Here is a 14,225-nt window from a genome sequence, read left to right on the forward strand (position 1 = left end):
ACCTTTATCACAGCCAAAGAACTGAGGATTGCTGCTGTTGTTAAAAAGATGACGATCCTGCCATAGCGGAGAACCCTGGTTTTAACTCTGAGATCTGCAGTGAAGCAGAAGAGCCAACCCAAGAGGACCTGTCTGTACAGTCTGAAAATGAAAATGCAGCACTGGAAAAGTAAAAAGTCAGTGATTCAGATTAAACAGGCACACAGAGAAAGCACAACATGGAACGACTTGAGTAATAGGGACAATAGTGGATATTATCTAGATGGTGAAGGTAGAGGTCATAAACTGTCATTCATGTGTTTGGTTTTTTTCCCAATGAAGACTCTTAGTGTTCATCTCCTTGTACTGATATCATTCCTATGGTAACAATCAATCATACCATCTACCTGAACTAGAAGCCAGTGCCCTCTTTCATGCAGTCTTGTTATGGCTTACTACTGCCTTGCCAACAGCACTTTCTCCTTGCTTTTGTGAGACTGGTGTCTTGGAGCATGTTATTCAGTTCAGATATTTGTGATTCTTTCCGATTCTGAACAAACATTCCTTATTTTTGCCCCTTGTCATCCCAGAGTTAACTAAATGTCTCTTCTGACTTTCTCAAAAATACTTGTTTTGTGCTACCAGTTCTGAAAATTAATCAAATCCTTATATATTTATGAGATTATCAGGAAGCTGGAGGAGAAAGTATGCCTTCTTTCTCTGGCCTGAATGTTAATGGATCAGCAGAACAGGCCATATTCACACAGGTGACTCTTTCGCAACTGTGCCATTGCTGCTGTAAGGCCAAGAAGCTGTTGAGTCTACAGGCAAAAAATATTGTATGCTATCCCTATCTACAGCCCATTTCCCAGCTTATTCTATGCTGCAGGACCAGTAGCCTAATCTATTTTGTGTTGCAGAAGAATGTGAGGAAGACTGAAGCATTATGAGGTGGTGAAACACCGGAACAGGTTGCCCAGAGATATTGTAGATGCCCCATCCCTGGAAACATTCAAGGTCAGGTTGGACAGGACTCTGAGCAACCTGATCGAGTTGAAGATGTCCCTGCTTATTGCAGGGGGATCGGATTAGATGGCCTTTAAAGGTCCCTTCCAACCCAAACCATTCCATGACTCTATGAAATTCATGAAAGACAAGTCTTCAGCGATATTGATCACAAAGACTGCCTCTGGCATGAATCACTAGAGGGATACATGTTTGCACTATTCTTATGCTCTTCCATATGTATTCTTTCTTGGTACCTCTTTGAGATTGGCTATTAGGGTTGGATAACTCTCTGGTTGATTAAATAAGGCTACTCTTACATTCTTATGCTGGACAGGACAAAAATCAATGGGGCTGCATTGAAGCAAGGCAAATTGTAGTTGTGCTTTAGGAAAAATGTTACAGCCGCTGGCTTGTGAATTGATGGAGTAAATTCCCTGGGAAAGTTGTGAAGTCCCTATTATTAAAGGGTTTAAAGAAGAGTTGAGACAGGCTAATTCAGCAATGCCTCCTCTGTCCTTTTCTCTTATGACTGTACATAAATGGTTTGCCCACAAATCAGTATCAGGATTAACATTTGGAAATTCCAGCTCTTCTAATTTTTTGATTGTTCATATACATTTTTGAAACTAGAAGGCTTGAAAATTTGATCCTCCTTGTAACTGAACCTCAATTTTGAGATTTGTGAAAACTTTGTTATTCTGTTTTATTTGTTTTCATTTCTTTTGCATTGTGTACAATATGAGATAATCTAGTGACGCTCATCCATACAAAACTTTCGCCTGTTATCGAAACTAGGTGGTACCTCTTAAGTCATTATGAAGCTTGGATTTCCAGGGCTGCAAGGTTCAGAAAGGACCCTGTCTGAACTTTTGAGGATTGCTCGTTGAAATCTCTATATGGAACAATACCGTAGGCTTTCTCTGTTGCGTAGTAGTGCGGCGCATAGCATATTCCAAGAATGCCTTTTCTAAAGAGCAGACTCAATCCATATTTACATCAAAACCATTTATTTATTAAGTAAAGAAAATTACACATCCTTTTGCAGTAAAGGATCTCAAAGGATTCTGAAGTGGCTAATACCATTTTGTATTTATCTGTTTGTAATTTTACAGAAGAGGAATAAAAGTCTAAATATTTGAATCTGCCTTTGACTCATGGTCGCACAGGAAATCGGTGCCAGCTCACCTTACATTCAGCCTGAGGATGCCTTAACTGTGCTTCCTATGGTTTCTGTAACACAGAAGTAGTGCTGTAGTCATTAAGGCTGCTTAGAACGATATAATTTCTTTTCCTAAAAGCAGAGTAGCACTATTGCAACTCAGCAGTCCGTATGCTCTTTGTTGTATTCTGGAACTCCTTTTCAAAATCATTCCCTGATGTTTGGCTGTTCTGTTGAAGCTGTTTTTAAACAGAACAACAGCTCTTTCAGTGTAAAGAACAAAATGGGCTTTCTGTAGAAATAGCTATGGATTGCTTTTCAAGCACCATTTTTTGTGGGGTTTTTTTTTTTTTTTTTAATTTCTTTTTGGTTATTAAACAGAAACGCAGCTGTCATTAAAATCCAAAACCTACAGCCAATACCTATATTTCACAAGTAAAACTGTAAGGTTTGTTTGGATTTTTTAATACTGTTTTTGAAACAAAAATGTGTTTGTATTTACCTGTTTTTTATCTGTTACTCACAAAACCAGGACTGATCAGAAAACGGATCAGAGGATAGGATAAGAAAGATTCTGCTATGAGCAATTGAAGTGATTTGAACTATTGAGAAAATGCCTCACAACTAAATGCTGAGAGAGGACTAATAAGAAAGGAAACAATTAGAGTGATATGTAAAACACTTAAAAATAGAATATGGTACAGAACAGATCATTTAGAAACATTCCTTCTGATATAAAAGCAGTGATACACTGAAAAAAATTGGAAGGTGGCAAATTGAAGCTGATAAAAGTGGATATTTAGCGGTAGCAAATATGTTAGCAGGATCAAAAATGGACTGTACAGCTATGTGTATAACAAAAATGTGGAAATTTCATGGAAATAGTCTAGTGGTTCGATGATTAAGAACAGACTTGTAATGTACATGAACAGTATGTTAAAAATAAATCATGTTTGTGAGGTTGTATACTCTTATGCTTTGTGGTAAAATAAACCTCTCCTGTTAAAAACTTATAGATAATTTCTCTGGAAGCATGTGATTTTATAGTGCTCACAAGAGGGCTTCCTACAGTGAGCTTCAGGGTAGTGAAGATTGTCAGATAACATGTATTGGACAGGAAGGACTTTTGACTTGATTTCCACGACACTGATGCAGAATACGTAGTTTAGATAGGAAGAGAACATGTCAGAGATGGATTATTATTTTTTTTAATTAACCTTAGTCTTTAATTTGTGTGTGTGAGTTGTACATGTGTGGTATTTAGTCATCATGTAATTCATATTAATGGAGTCTTCACATATTCTTAATTGGACATTAGTTTAAGATCACTGGGGTATGTAAGCCTAAATTTATGTAAAATAGATGAAAGTTGTAACAGATGGGAATAATGTAATTTTAATATGCTTTGATGACCATATTGACATAGGACTGATAGTTTTTAAATGTATTTGAAAAGTTGCTCAAGATTCTAAACTTTTTGCTTTGTGTGAAGCTTGTAAATGATCTGGGATCCATCACCCCAAGCAAAGAGTTGCTTTTCTTTAGGATTGTAATGTATAGCGGAATGGCTACCCTGACGTTTTGGAAAATGCAATACTGGGATTTCATAAGTATTTACAGCATCCAAAACATCATAAACACATTGTATGCGAGAGGTGCCTCCACTAGGTAAGTTGTAGACAACATAGAGTGTGTTGCATGCTATGAAAGCTGCTTCAGCATCCTTGCTATTGCACGATGTGTCCCAAGTGTGCTCTATTGCCATGGTTATGTGGTTGATTTTAGTAATTACAATGTTTCCTCCAGTCTCTGGTTCTGCATGGATTGCCCAGAGCCCTTGCTCATCAAGGGCAAGATCTATTTTCGTAGATGGAGAAAGCTGATAGGCTGGAATCCTTCCAGCCCCTGGCAGTAGCATTTGGTCAGTTATATTTCTTTTCTGGATATTGAATTTAATTATCTCGTTTAAGGAGCCGTATCTGTGATAGAACAGGAAACCCTGATATATGATGTGGCCAGTTCCTTCCCAGGGAAATGGCAAGGTGACTCTGCGAGCTTTTAGTGTATGATTACTTTCCATGAATGTCATGATATTTGCAAATTCAAAAATAACATTATTTACAGAACCATTTAATAAATAAATCTTTGTATGCTTTTTGCCAGGATCTTTCATCCAAGAGCCATGCTTATCTCCAGTCTTCTTAACTACCTTTAGGGACTTAATACCCGCAAGCATGTGGTCACAACCTGCAAGGAAACACCGAAAGACAAAAATTAAATAAATAAGTAGAATGGCTGTGAATTTTCTGGTTTCCTTTCTTTGAGTTACTTAGTTTCCTTTTAAGCCAACTATAAGGCCAGGGTCAATAGATCAGTAAAGGTGCCAGCAGCATGGCTATAGTAAATAGCGTTGAAGATAATTTTGTAAGATATATTCAGCATCTTCTGCTAAGGGTACTGCATATCTTCAGCTACTTCAGCTACTGTTTTCAGCTCTTTTAGACCAGTGTTATCCAAAAGGGATTCTATTTGTGTACCTGAGAGGAGACCGAGAGTAGTTACATTACGGTGGCCTTTAAATGAACTGGCATGAGGTCTGTGTTATCAATTCTTCTACTAGAAGCATGGCTGGTGGAATTACATAATTGTTTACCTCACTATAGGGATAAAATTGGCACTAGCAGAGAGCGAGTCATACATAGTTTTGGCTTCATTACGTTTTGTATGCACTTTCACAGGCGTTTAAGACCAAAAAGCACCAAGCTTGTTAGGACTCAGGCATTTAGACACCAAGATCTTTATCAAGGACCATAATTTCCAGGAAAAACTACTGCAAAGCATATTAACGAGCTTGTTTACCAAAGGCATTCATAAATTACAAGAGACACTATTTGAAGTTTAAAGAATTGCCTTTAGTGAAGTGCAGCCATTTTAGTAAGCAGAACAAACAAAGCCCTAAGGCAGGAAGTTCTGGCAGTAGATGAAATGGAGAAAGCAAAACCAGCCTCCCTGTTTGGCCTGATATGAACCTATTGAAGTCCGTGGCAAGCTTCCAGTTGCCTGTAGAAAGCAACCTTTATGTCATTTGTGTGTACTGATGCCCTCTAACCAAAGCATTTGGATATTGCTGCTACAGCATGGAATTTTTTTGTTGGAAGTCCACACTCTGGGTGCACCTTCCCTGAGCAAGCCTCAACAGCTTTCTCAAAAGTAATGTTTATTGATTAGATAGATTATAGAAACTTAAAACTGTTGAGTCAAAATATCTAGCCAGCCTTAGCAACATCTTCCTCTGCAGGAGCAATAACCAGATTACTATCTGAAATCTATGAGTAGTGTCTCTCTTCTTGAAAGAAAGTTTTAAACTCTCCTTGGCTTTCATAACAGCTCGCAGGAAGACTGAGAAACTAAGGCATTCACAGTGAGCAAAAAATTTACCAACATTTTTCCACATTCTCCCCAATAATACCTTCAAAGCCCACTCTTTCTTATCATGTCCCAAAATGTGCAGAAGGTCATTTCCCATTTCCCACCCAAAGCGGGATGAGGTGTCAAGTACTGCATGTAAAAACAATAATTCTACTTGATTGTTATTTTCAAGTCTGTGTGAACTTGAACCAAAACCAGTAACAAAATGGGACTTAAAACACCACTGTTTTGTTTGAGTTTTGGAGTGCTTTAGTAAAAATAATCGTAACTTCTGGTTAATACATGATAGCATGGAAGCAGAGCTGCTATTTGCTAGAGTTGAGGGTCTTGCCAGTTTTCCAAAGTGCTGTAAAGTCTACACAGAGACTAGTTTTGCCATCAGTTTAACAGGACAAGCATCTGACATATACTGACAAAAGTAAAGTTGCTATGAACTGCTACAATAAAATTAAAAGTAATACTTTCCAACAAGGAAAAATGGAAAGTAATGTTTTCTCCTCTGAAACTCTTAGAAACATATAATTTTCAAAGTGTCCTTACCACAATCAGTTTAAAAATCCCTAAATTTTTCTCCCTCTCAAAAAAATGCCTAATGTTCAAAAAATCTATATATGGAAACAAGAAATCTTGATAGTTGGAGCACTCAACTGTGGGGTCAGATTAGAGTTTAGAAGCAGAATAGGTGATTGCTCTGTTGCCATCTGCCTTAATACTCTCTTGCTGGAAAAGTTCAAGGAACAAATTGTAAACTTATTTGTAAAATTAAATCAGTTTAATTCTGTTTAAGTTACTGGAATTGTTTAATCAATGATGCTGAAGATCTTTTACCTGGCTTTTTAAAAAAAGGCAGTTTATATTTGTTATCGTTTATTTTTCTTTTCTTACTACTTTTGAAGAAAAATGAAAAGGACTAATTCAAATATGTATACAATATGTAATTTACATTTGTAACTCAACTTTCTTAAGGTAAAGATATTTATAATTATAAAACTTCATTTGTTTAAAAAAAAAAAAAAAAGAAATATAGTGTATATATTCTTCCTACTAGGTACCGTAACACTTAAAGTTCAAATCAGAACTGAGGTTTGCTTGCCGCTAAGCCAACGTGCTCTCTTGATAAAGTACATGGAGGGGAGAAGGGGAGAAAGAATAACAGAAGAGGTTAGTAAAAGAGCTTCCAAAGAATCAATTTGATATGCAGTAGAGTATCTACAAAATAAACATTTGAATTGTAGTTTATTCTTTCCCTCTCCCATATCTTTTTTGTAGTTTGAGTTTGGTTTGTTTGTTGTTTTTTTTTTTTTTTTTTAAGTCTAGTATTGACACAGCCAAAACCCCATGCAATTATCTGTGGTATTCACATAACTTGTGAAAATCTGTTATCCCTATATCAGCATACATGCATTGGCCAGGGGACTGCCTCATTCAGATCAAATTTCTGAAAAATAAACTGTTCTTACTTGCATTAAGCATGAGTTTAAGTTTCTTTTTTTCTTCCGCTTCTTCAAATAGCTGTTGTTTCACCAGGTCTTCATGCACTTCTGTACATGTATTAGAATCTGTGACAGATCCAAAATAGTCAATGTCCCTTTGTGCTCGTTCAATTCTTGTTAGCAAATTCTCTACTTCACTTTTAACCTCAGCCTTATGATTGTTCAGTCCTGCCAGGCGTGACAGTACCATCTTTGAAAAGTCTCGGAATTCTTCCACATAATCCAGTATGTCTTGGTTGCATTTTTCCAGCCTCTTCTTGAGTTAGAACACAGGAAGAAAATACATGGATATACGTGTGTATTCTGTATAGATTACAGCCTCATTCATGATTACTTCAAAAACCGTGCTATTCTCTGTTTTCCAGTCCCCTTACCCCCCATCTATTTCAAACCAATGGTCTGTTGCTGTATATCTATATGAAGAGGACACATTAGACTGGCACTAGTATTCACAGTTCTGGACAAAAATACACTTTTTTTTTTTCCTTGATGTGGTTACTGACAACCAGATACTGTGTTTTGCTGCCTAAAGAGGGAGAACTGCTCCATGGAAACAGCCAGAGGTACTTAAGGGCACATGATCTCTGATGACTTGCTTCCCAGAAACTTTTCAGAACTCCTGTAGGACCACCAGTGAAGCAGTCTCAAAAAGTTTCCTGCAGAGAATCTACAAATGTGAACATTTCACATAAATACACCTCTCATGACCAAGACAGTATCTAGTGTGGCTATTTTTCATCCATTTAAAATGGAAAATGCAAATATTGACATCTCTATGTTGAGAAGGTGTGGGTTTTTTTTTCTTTTTGTCAAATTCTTGGCTGTATTTAAAAAAAATACAGATGTTTCTTTACACCTAGATTCAAATTATCAACATTTTTAAAGGTGAGGAAAGTAATTTCTTTGTTGTAGCGCAGCTGCTTCTGTAAAGATCGTAGGTGGCCTGAAAACAGAAGCCCAACTGCCACTTTGGGAAGATGAATAAATTGAACCAATATTTAAGAACAAACACAAAATCATAGTAGATCTAATGGCTATATTACGTGTTCTGATTTGGTGCTTTATGCACAGATCTAAGGTATTTTGTTTTAAGGTGGTGTTTGAATAGGGAATATCTGTGTTTACTGAATAATTAATGCAGTATGTGTGTGTTCCATGTAAATTGGTGTTGGTGGTTTGTTTGTTTGTTTTGTGAGGTGTGGTTTTTGTATGTGCCCCTCTCCCCCCATTTATATGTGACCGTAAATCACCAGGAAACTGTTTCATTACTTTCTACAAAAACTTTTATTTTAAATGTTTTCTTCAATATCTGCCTCACCCTTTTTCCTGTTCTTTGTTTGGTGCCCCCTGCACCAAATGTCACAGATGGAATTGCATCATTTTTAATTTTTGCCAAATGAATGGAAATTACCATGTGAAGTTATTCCTATAATGGTTAATAAAATTTAAATCTCAATCTACACAATAGGAACAGAATACCAGGAATACCAGGCTAATCCGTCACTTCTTTCTGTGTTGTGAAGTTAAGACCAGTGAGTGCTTTGTACAAAAAGGGAATGCAAGATCAGACAAGTTAAACTTCTCTAAAGTCTACCAATGCAAGTCAGGAGCCCAGGACACGTTAATGATTTAAGATAAACTATGTGTGATTACAGCACGTCAATACTGAAAAGGTACTTTGCAGTACTGGTAGTTTTTTACTGCAGAAAAAGAAGCAGGGACTGGTACTTATATAATTACTTGAAAGCAAATACCTATTTCAGTCTCCCAGCTGTAAGGGGATAATTTCAACTCCTAGTTAAAGTGCAGATACACTACTGCTTTACACAAATGTGTCTTAAACTACTCTTCCAGGTAGGTTCATCTGTATTTAGAAAAAATACCTGATATATTTCTATCTCCTTGTTAAAACTTGACAGCAGTTCTACTGGTGACAATATGGTTACACTGTTCCCTAGGATGGACTGTGACAGTTTGATAAGCATTTGCCTGTTTAGCTAAATTCACTGATGGTCATAAAAATATACAAGTGATAACAGAATAAAAATAACATTCTGAAATTATATCCTGCAATAAATAATGATGTGTTAATTAGGAATCATTATAGCTAAAGGCTTAGCTACAATTTTACTTATTTATTTCAAAAAGCTGGCAATTCACCTTCCTGGTATTGTTTAGCATACAAACTGTTCTGTGTTCACACACATAGAAGAACATTCATACATTTTCGAACCTCTGCGGTTAGGCAGTATTACAGAATGATACAGATAGCACATACCTCTAAAGATAGGAGACGCTGGTCAATGTAGTTCATCAGAGCTGCGTCTTGCATCATATATTGTGCTGCTCCCATGACGCTTGTGAGGAATGGAACTAATAAAAATCGGAGTTGCAAGACTACCATTGTTTCATAAAATTTTGAAGCAAAATAGTATTGAATTAATTGTGTGTGTGTGTGTAGGGCAATCCCAAACACTACTGACAGTCCAGGATTAAATTAAATTAAACAGTTGTCTGATGCCGCGATGTGAAAAAGTAATACTAAAAATTACTAAAAAGTTACTGTTTCTGCAAGTATTAAAAAGACTTTAAAAGGCTGTTGCCTTTTATCATTAAAAAAATAAAGTCGTGGAAGAGGGACTGAATGTGTTTATTTCTAGAAGCCAGATGACTGCTTTCCAGTTTGTGATCCTATGATCAATCCCAGATGTTCAGTACTGAGTCACATAAAGCCCATAGGCCAAATTTTATTAAATACAAGTAAAAATAATTTGTTTTCCCTCCTTTCTCCTCCCATCTGCTTTCCCGTGTGACCAACACTGTGCAGTATGTACTTGGTGTAAGCCAGCATAGATTCAAAGTCAGTGGAGCACTGGTCATTTTTTCACAGGAAGATCAACAACCACAGCTGTTACTGTAAAACAATCTAAAGCAATTGTTTTCACTTCCAGTATTCAGCCAGTAGGACTGAAAACCATAGTTAAAAGTATTAAAAAAAAATATTTATTTTTCCTTCTCCTCTTCTCCTGCCAGTACTTTTCTAGCTAAAACCAATATCCTTAACACAGTTCTGCATCAATTTAATGGAGTCTTGATAGATCTCTTCTTTCACAATAATAATTCTACTTAGGATGACTTAAAAATTAATTAGAATTAACTTACATGAGTTAATTGCATTTGAGGCAATTTTTAAATTTTTTTCATAATTTCCATGACTGAATGCCTTGTCTGGAAATATACGTGGCTATGCTAACATTTTATTTGCTGTGAAACCATGTGTTAGGATGTTAGAAAGCTTCCTTTGTATCTGAAGCCAAACTGGATGTCTGTGTTTCTCAGAATTCTCTGCCTCTTCCCTTTTTTCCCCCATTTTTTTTTCCTCTACAGTTTTTTCCTCGCATTTACACAGCTTTCCTTTTCTTTCTGACTGCCTTGTATGTAAACGTGTGACTTGTGACAGAATTCATGAAAATATGTCACAGCAGGCAGATTTTTACCTCCATTTGCTTGACTGTTGCAAGTTACAGGTATGTGTGCTTTAAAGGCAAATTTCACAGACATGCACAGATAAGTATTTTTTCTTTTAATATTGCTTTATCCTAAGAGGTGTAAACAATTTGCCAGTTCCTACTTACAGGCCGAGTCACTGATGCACAGAGAGGCCAATACTCGGTTCTCCACTTCAGTGTCATTTCACTTTACTCCAGAACTCCTGCCGGGGAGGATGGAAATCTTGCCTGCTGGATCCTTGAAGGATAATGCACTGAGAATAGGCACCCTAGGGAGTGTGTAGTCTTCCTTGATTATGTCCTCTGGAACATCTTGACAAAGTGTGCTGTCGTCTTTTCCACAAAATAATCAGCTTCAACACTGGGGAAGAACACAGAAAAATGATCTCTTTTCTAACCTCCTAGGTGAACCTGGAATCCTTCAGAGTTGTTCTGAGTTTAGTATGTCTATCACAATAATCTAAGGCAACAATCACGAGATGAAGAGTATGTGATGCAATAAGTTAATATCTTCATTTAGGTTAGGGAGAAATCATACATCTGTATAAAACAAATCTATCATGGTTTGCCTGCAGTTTGGAACATGCTTGACTCAAGTTATGTCTGTAAGTCCTATTTTAAGGTAATATGAAGTAACATCTTAACTCTATGACTTTTAATAATCTTTTTCATTACAGTATGTAGTCTGGGTTTCCCTCTGTAATAAGGCAGTAGCCTCTTTGGAAAATTTTATTGGATTATATCAGAGCATCAGTCATAGCAGAACTCCTTACTGAAAGTTTTTTCTTAGAAAGGGTGTTACAGGTTCTGTCTGAATTTTTGATAATCACAGACAATTGTTTAGACTTCGCTTGATGAACACTACCATTTATCAGTTTCAGAACAACTTTATTTCTGTTTGAATCCAGACCACCTAAGCAAATACAATATCCTAAGCAAAATATTACAAACCTACTATCAAGAAAATATACTTAAAAGTCAGAATATAGATATATAATTTTTTCTTCATCTTAAAACAAGGACAAGTTATCTACAAAGCTAAGTATCTTGAACTGTTAAACATGCTGTATAAGCTTAAGCATGCTGTATAAGAAACTGGATTTTGTAGTGTTGCTCCATCATTTCTCAGAATTACCAGCAGCTGGAAGAAGCTTCCAAGGATTTCTTTTAATGAGACATTCCTGTACTTATTAAAGCATAATCTCGTGGTAAATGGCAATGGTGTCCATGTCAGATGCAGCATTCTGGGAGAAGAATCTGGTGAAGATCTGAGCTTTGGTGTGGTTGTTTTTTCCCCTTTAGTTGTTATATACTTTCCCATTCTGTTCTGCCTAGATATATACATATACATAGGCTTTTGTTTTCAGCTCCATATTAGCTGTATGTGTAATAAATGAATATATTTTTTTGATAGTGATTAAAACAGATTTGCTTGGCATCCCTGCGAAGACATTAGTCACAGTGCACAGGATGTTACACACTAACAGAGCAGAAAGATTGTTCTTGTCTCAAGGAATGCTTTTTCTCTTGTGAGCTACTCCTGGAATAGGTTTCCTATTGCTATCTTGATATGACAGACAACTCTCTAAAAGGAAACAAACATGTTGATGTCAGTGTATATGCCTTTTCACTGTTCTTGTCTTCTCTCTCTGGGTAGGATGGTATTCTTTTCTTGTCAATGCTGCCTCTTTGCTGCACTTATTCCACCTTTTTACCATTTGGTGTCTCTGCTATGACAGCTGTTTGAGGTTTCCAAATTAAAAATAGTCATTTTCAGCTCCTCATCTGTGTTTGTGGTTTTGATTTCACATGCTAGAGGAGTTTTCTGTGTTTTAGAAGTGATGTTGAAATCAGTTCAGACTGGATACTAGATTTGGGGAAAAAATGACGTTTCTTTAAGATATTTTTTCAATCTTGCACCGTTGTGTGCTATATTTTGTTAGGTTTTTTTAAGTCAGTTTCTTTCTGGCATTTCAGTTGGTAAAACCAGAGCAGTGCCACAATGTCAGGCTCTTTGGAGTAATTTGCGGCACTCTATTGTACCTGCAAATCCTGTTACAGTCAAGGAGAATGTGTGTAAACTCTAAGTTTTCTTCACAGAAACTCATTTCTCCATCACTCTCATGATGGAGAAATCTTATCTATCATGAGATATGACCTCAGCCATGGAGACCTTGAGATTACTTTGCCTTCTCTGAGACGAGTTTCTCTGATTTGTTGCAGATCATCAACACTTGTTCATCACTGCCATAGCTTCCTTTCCAAGTCTTCCTCTGTTCTTTGACTTGCGTCCAGGCTCACTGTGGCTTCCTGTGGGTGTGCCTTAGTTCCTCACAGGAATCACAAGGCATGTTTGTTGTCTCACCAGAGCCATAACACATAAACCACATTGTGTCGTTGCTGGGTCTTTCTATGCCGGTGACACTAATAGACTCCCAGTGGGCTCTGTAAACCCAGCCTGACATTTTTCTTTCTGAGCTTTGGAAACATCCCTGACTCCCAAGCTCCTTTGCACTTCTTCCTTGGCTTTTGATGAGCAATGGATGCTCTCCTAATGCCATGCCCTATGCTATTACAACCCTGAGAATGGTGGTAAGCCCACACTCCTATTGCTTAGATCTAATACACGTATACATCAGATTTTACTCCTGAAGTCCAGATGAAAACAGGGTTGATTATGTTTTTAATATTTAGTTAACCTCTATGTGTAAAGCAATAGCGGATAGATGAAAACAAAACATCAGAGACGTAGTCTGATTTACAGCTTTCTACATTACTGACTTTATACACACATGCATCAGTGATCCATCAGTGCATGTGTACCTTGTGGTTTTGCATCTCAGGATTGTTAATCAAATGTTACAGGCAAAATGAGGAAAAGAGATAATTGAAATAATGGGATTTTGTTTGTGATTGCAATTTTGTGTAGTTTATGGTTTGGTAGGTTTTGGCACTGATGAACCATAATGATGTTTTATATTTATAATATATAGTGTATCATTGTCTTCTTGTGTATTTTCTAATTTTGCTCAGACTTGGGTCTACAGAATTAAGTTCCTTGTTAGTACTGGCCACAAGCTGACAAGGTTGTCTAATGCTGAGATCTGTGAGATTAGAAAAGATTTTTGTTATAGTGAGAAATCAGCACTTAATTCAAATTCTGCCTTATTTTTTTAAACCACTTTCAGTTTTATATCTTAGAGAATGATTCAAATTTCTGTAAAAAAGACAAACCTATGAAAACAAATTGAAGTCCTCATGTGGTGTTCAGCTATTAAGAACAGTATCAGGAGGGATACCAGTAAGGGGTGTAATAGACTGTAATAAAAAGGAAGCTTTGCTGAATTTTGGGATTTGGACAGAGGCCTCCACTAGGCGGCTCTCAAGTCCTTCGAATTGAAAGGCAAACTTCACTGAGACACACTATTTCCAAAACTCTCTGAATGAGGTAAAACAAACAGAAAGAAGCATGGTTCAGGTGGTCTAAAATGACAGAGAGACACACGAATGGAAAGCTATTAGTAAGCCAGGTGCTAGAATGCTTTAGCAATCTGCTGCTGCAGTGGCAAGCTCACAAGCATTAGGGATCTGTGCCTTCCAAAACGGTGAAAGCAAGCGCTTCCTTGAATCAGCAAGAGCTTGTGATGT

The 14,225-nt window shown here is 36.9% G+C and overlaps 1 protein-coding gene across 3 annotated transcripts; it reads right to left on the reverse strand.

The window, feature by feature from the left end:
- Positions 1–1,977: 1,977 nt before the first annotated feature.
- On the reverse strand, positions 1,978–9,796 carry OLFML1 (olfactomedin like 1). 3 transcript variants are annotated; one of them, XM_074586165.1, is made up of 3 exons: positions 9,347–9,796; positions 7,036–7,324; positions 1,978–4,393 (listed from the first exon to the last, which is right to left on the reverse strand). In XM_074586165.1, exons 1-3 carry the CDS (start codon positions 9,470–9,472, stop codon positions 3,615–3,617), a joined length of 1,194 nt encoding a protein of 397 aa, XP_074442266.1. In that variant the 5' UTR covers positions 9,473–9,796; the 3' UTR covers positions 1,978–3,614. The 3 variants fall into 3 exon arrangements, with proteins under 3 accessions (XP_074442266.1, XP_074442267.1, XP_074442268.1); XM_074586166.1 differs by having other exon boundaries at positions 7,036–7,321; positions 9,347–9,742; XM_074586167.1 differs by having other exon boundaries at positions 7,036–7,134; positions 9,347–9,461.
- Positions 9,797–14,225: the final 4,429 nt, after the last annotated feature.

This window comes from Larus michahellis, chromosome 4 (genome assembly GCF_964199755.1).
Source record: "Larus michahellis chromosome 4, bLarMic1.1, whole genome shotgun sequence".
In the NCBI taxonomy this organism is placed as follows: Eukaryota; Metazoa; Chordata; class Aves; order Charadriiformes; family Laridae; genus Larus; species Larus michahellis.

What these genes read in the sequence shown, in the direction of transcription:
- OLFML1 (XM_074586165.1), bottom strand. Translation starts at nt 9,472, where the DNA reads ATGGTAGTCTTGCAACTCCGATTTTTATTAGTTCCATTCCTCACAAGC. An exon ending in AGCGTCTCCTATCTTTAGAG is followed by an intron (nt 7,325 to 9,346) that starts GTATGTGCTATC and finishes TTCTAACTCAAG; the next exon opens with AAGAGGCTGGAAAAATGCAA. An exon ending in TAAACTCATGCTTAATGCAA is followed by an intron (nt 4,394 to 7,035) that starts GTAAGAACAGTT and finishes GTTTCCTTGCAG; the next exon opens with GTTGTGACCACATGCTTGCG.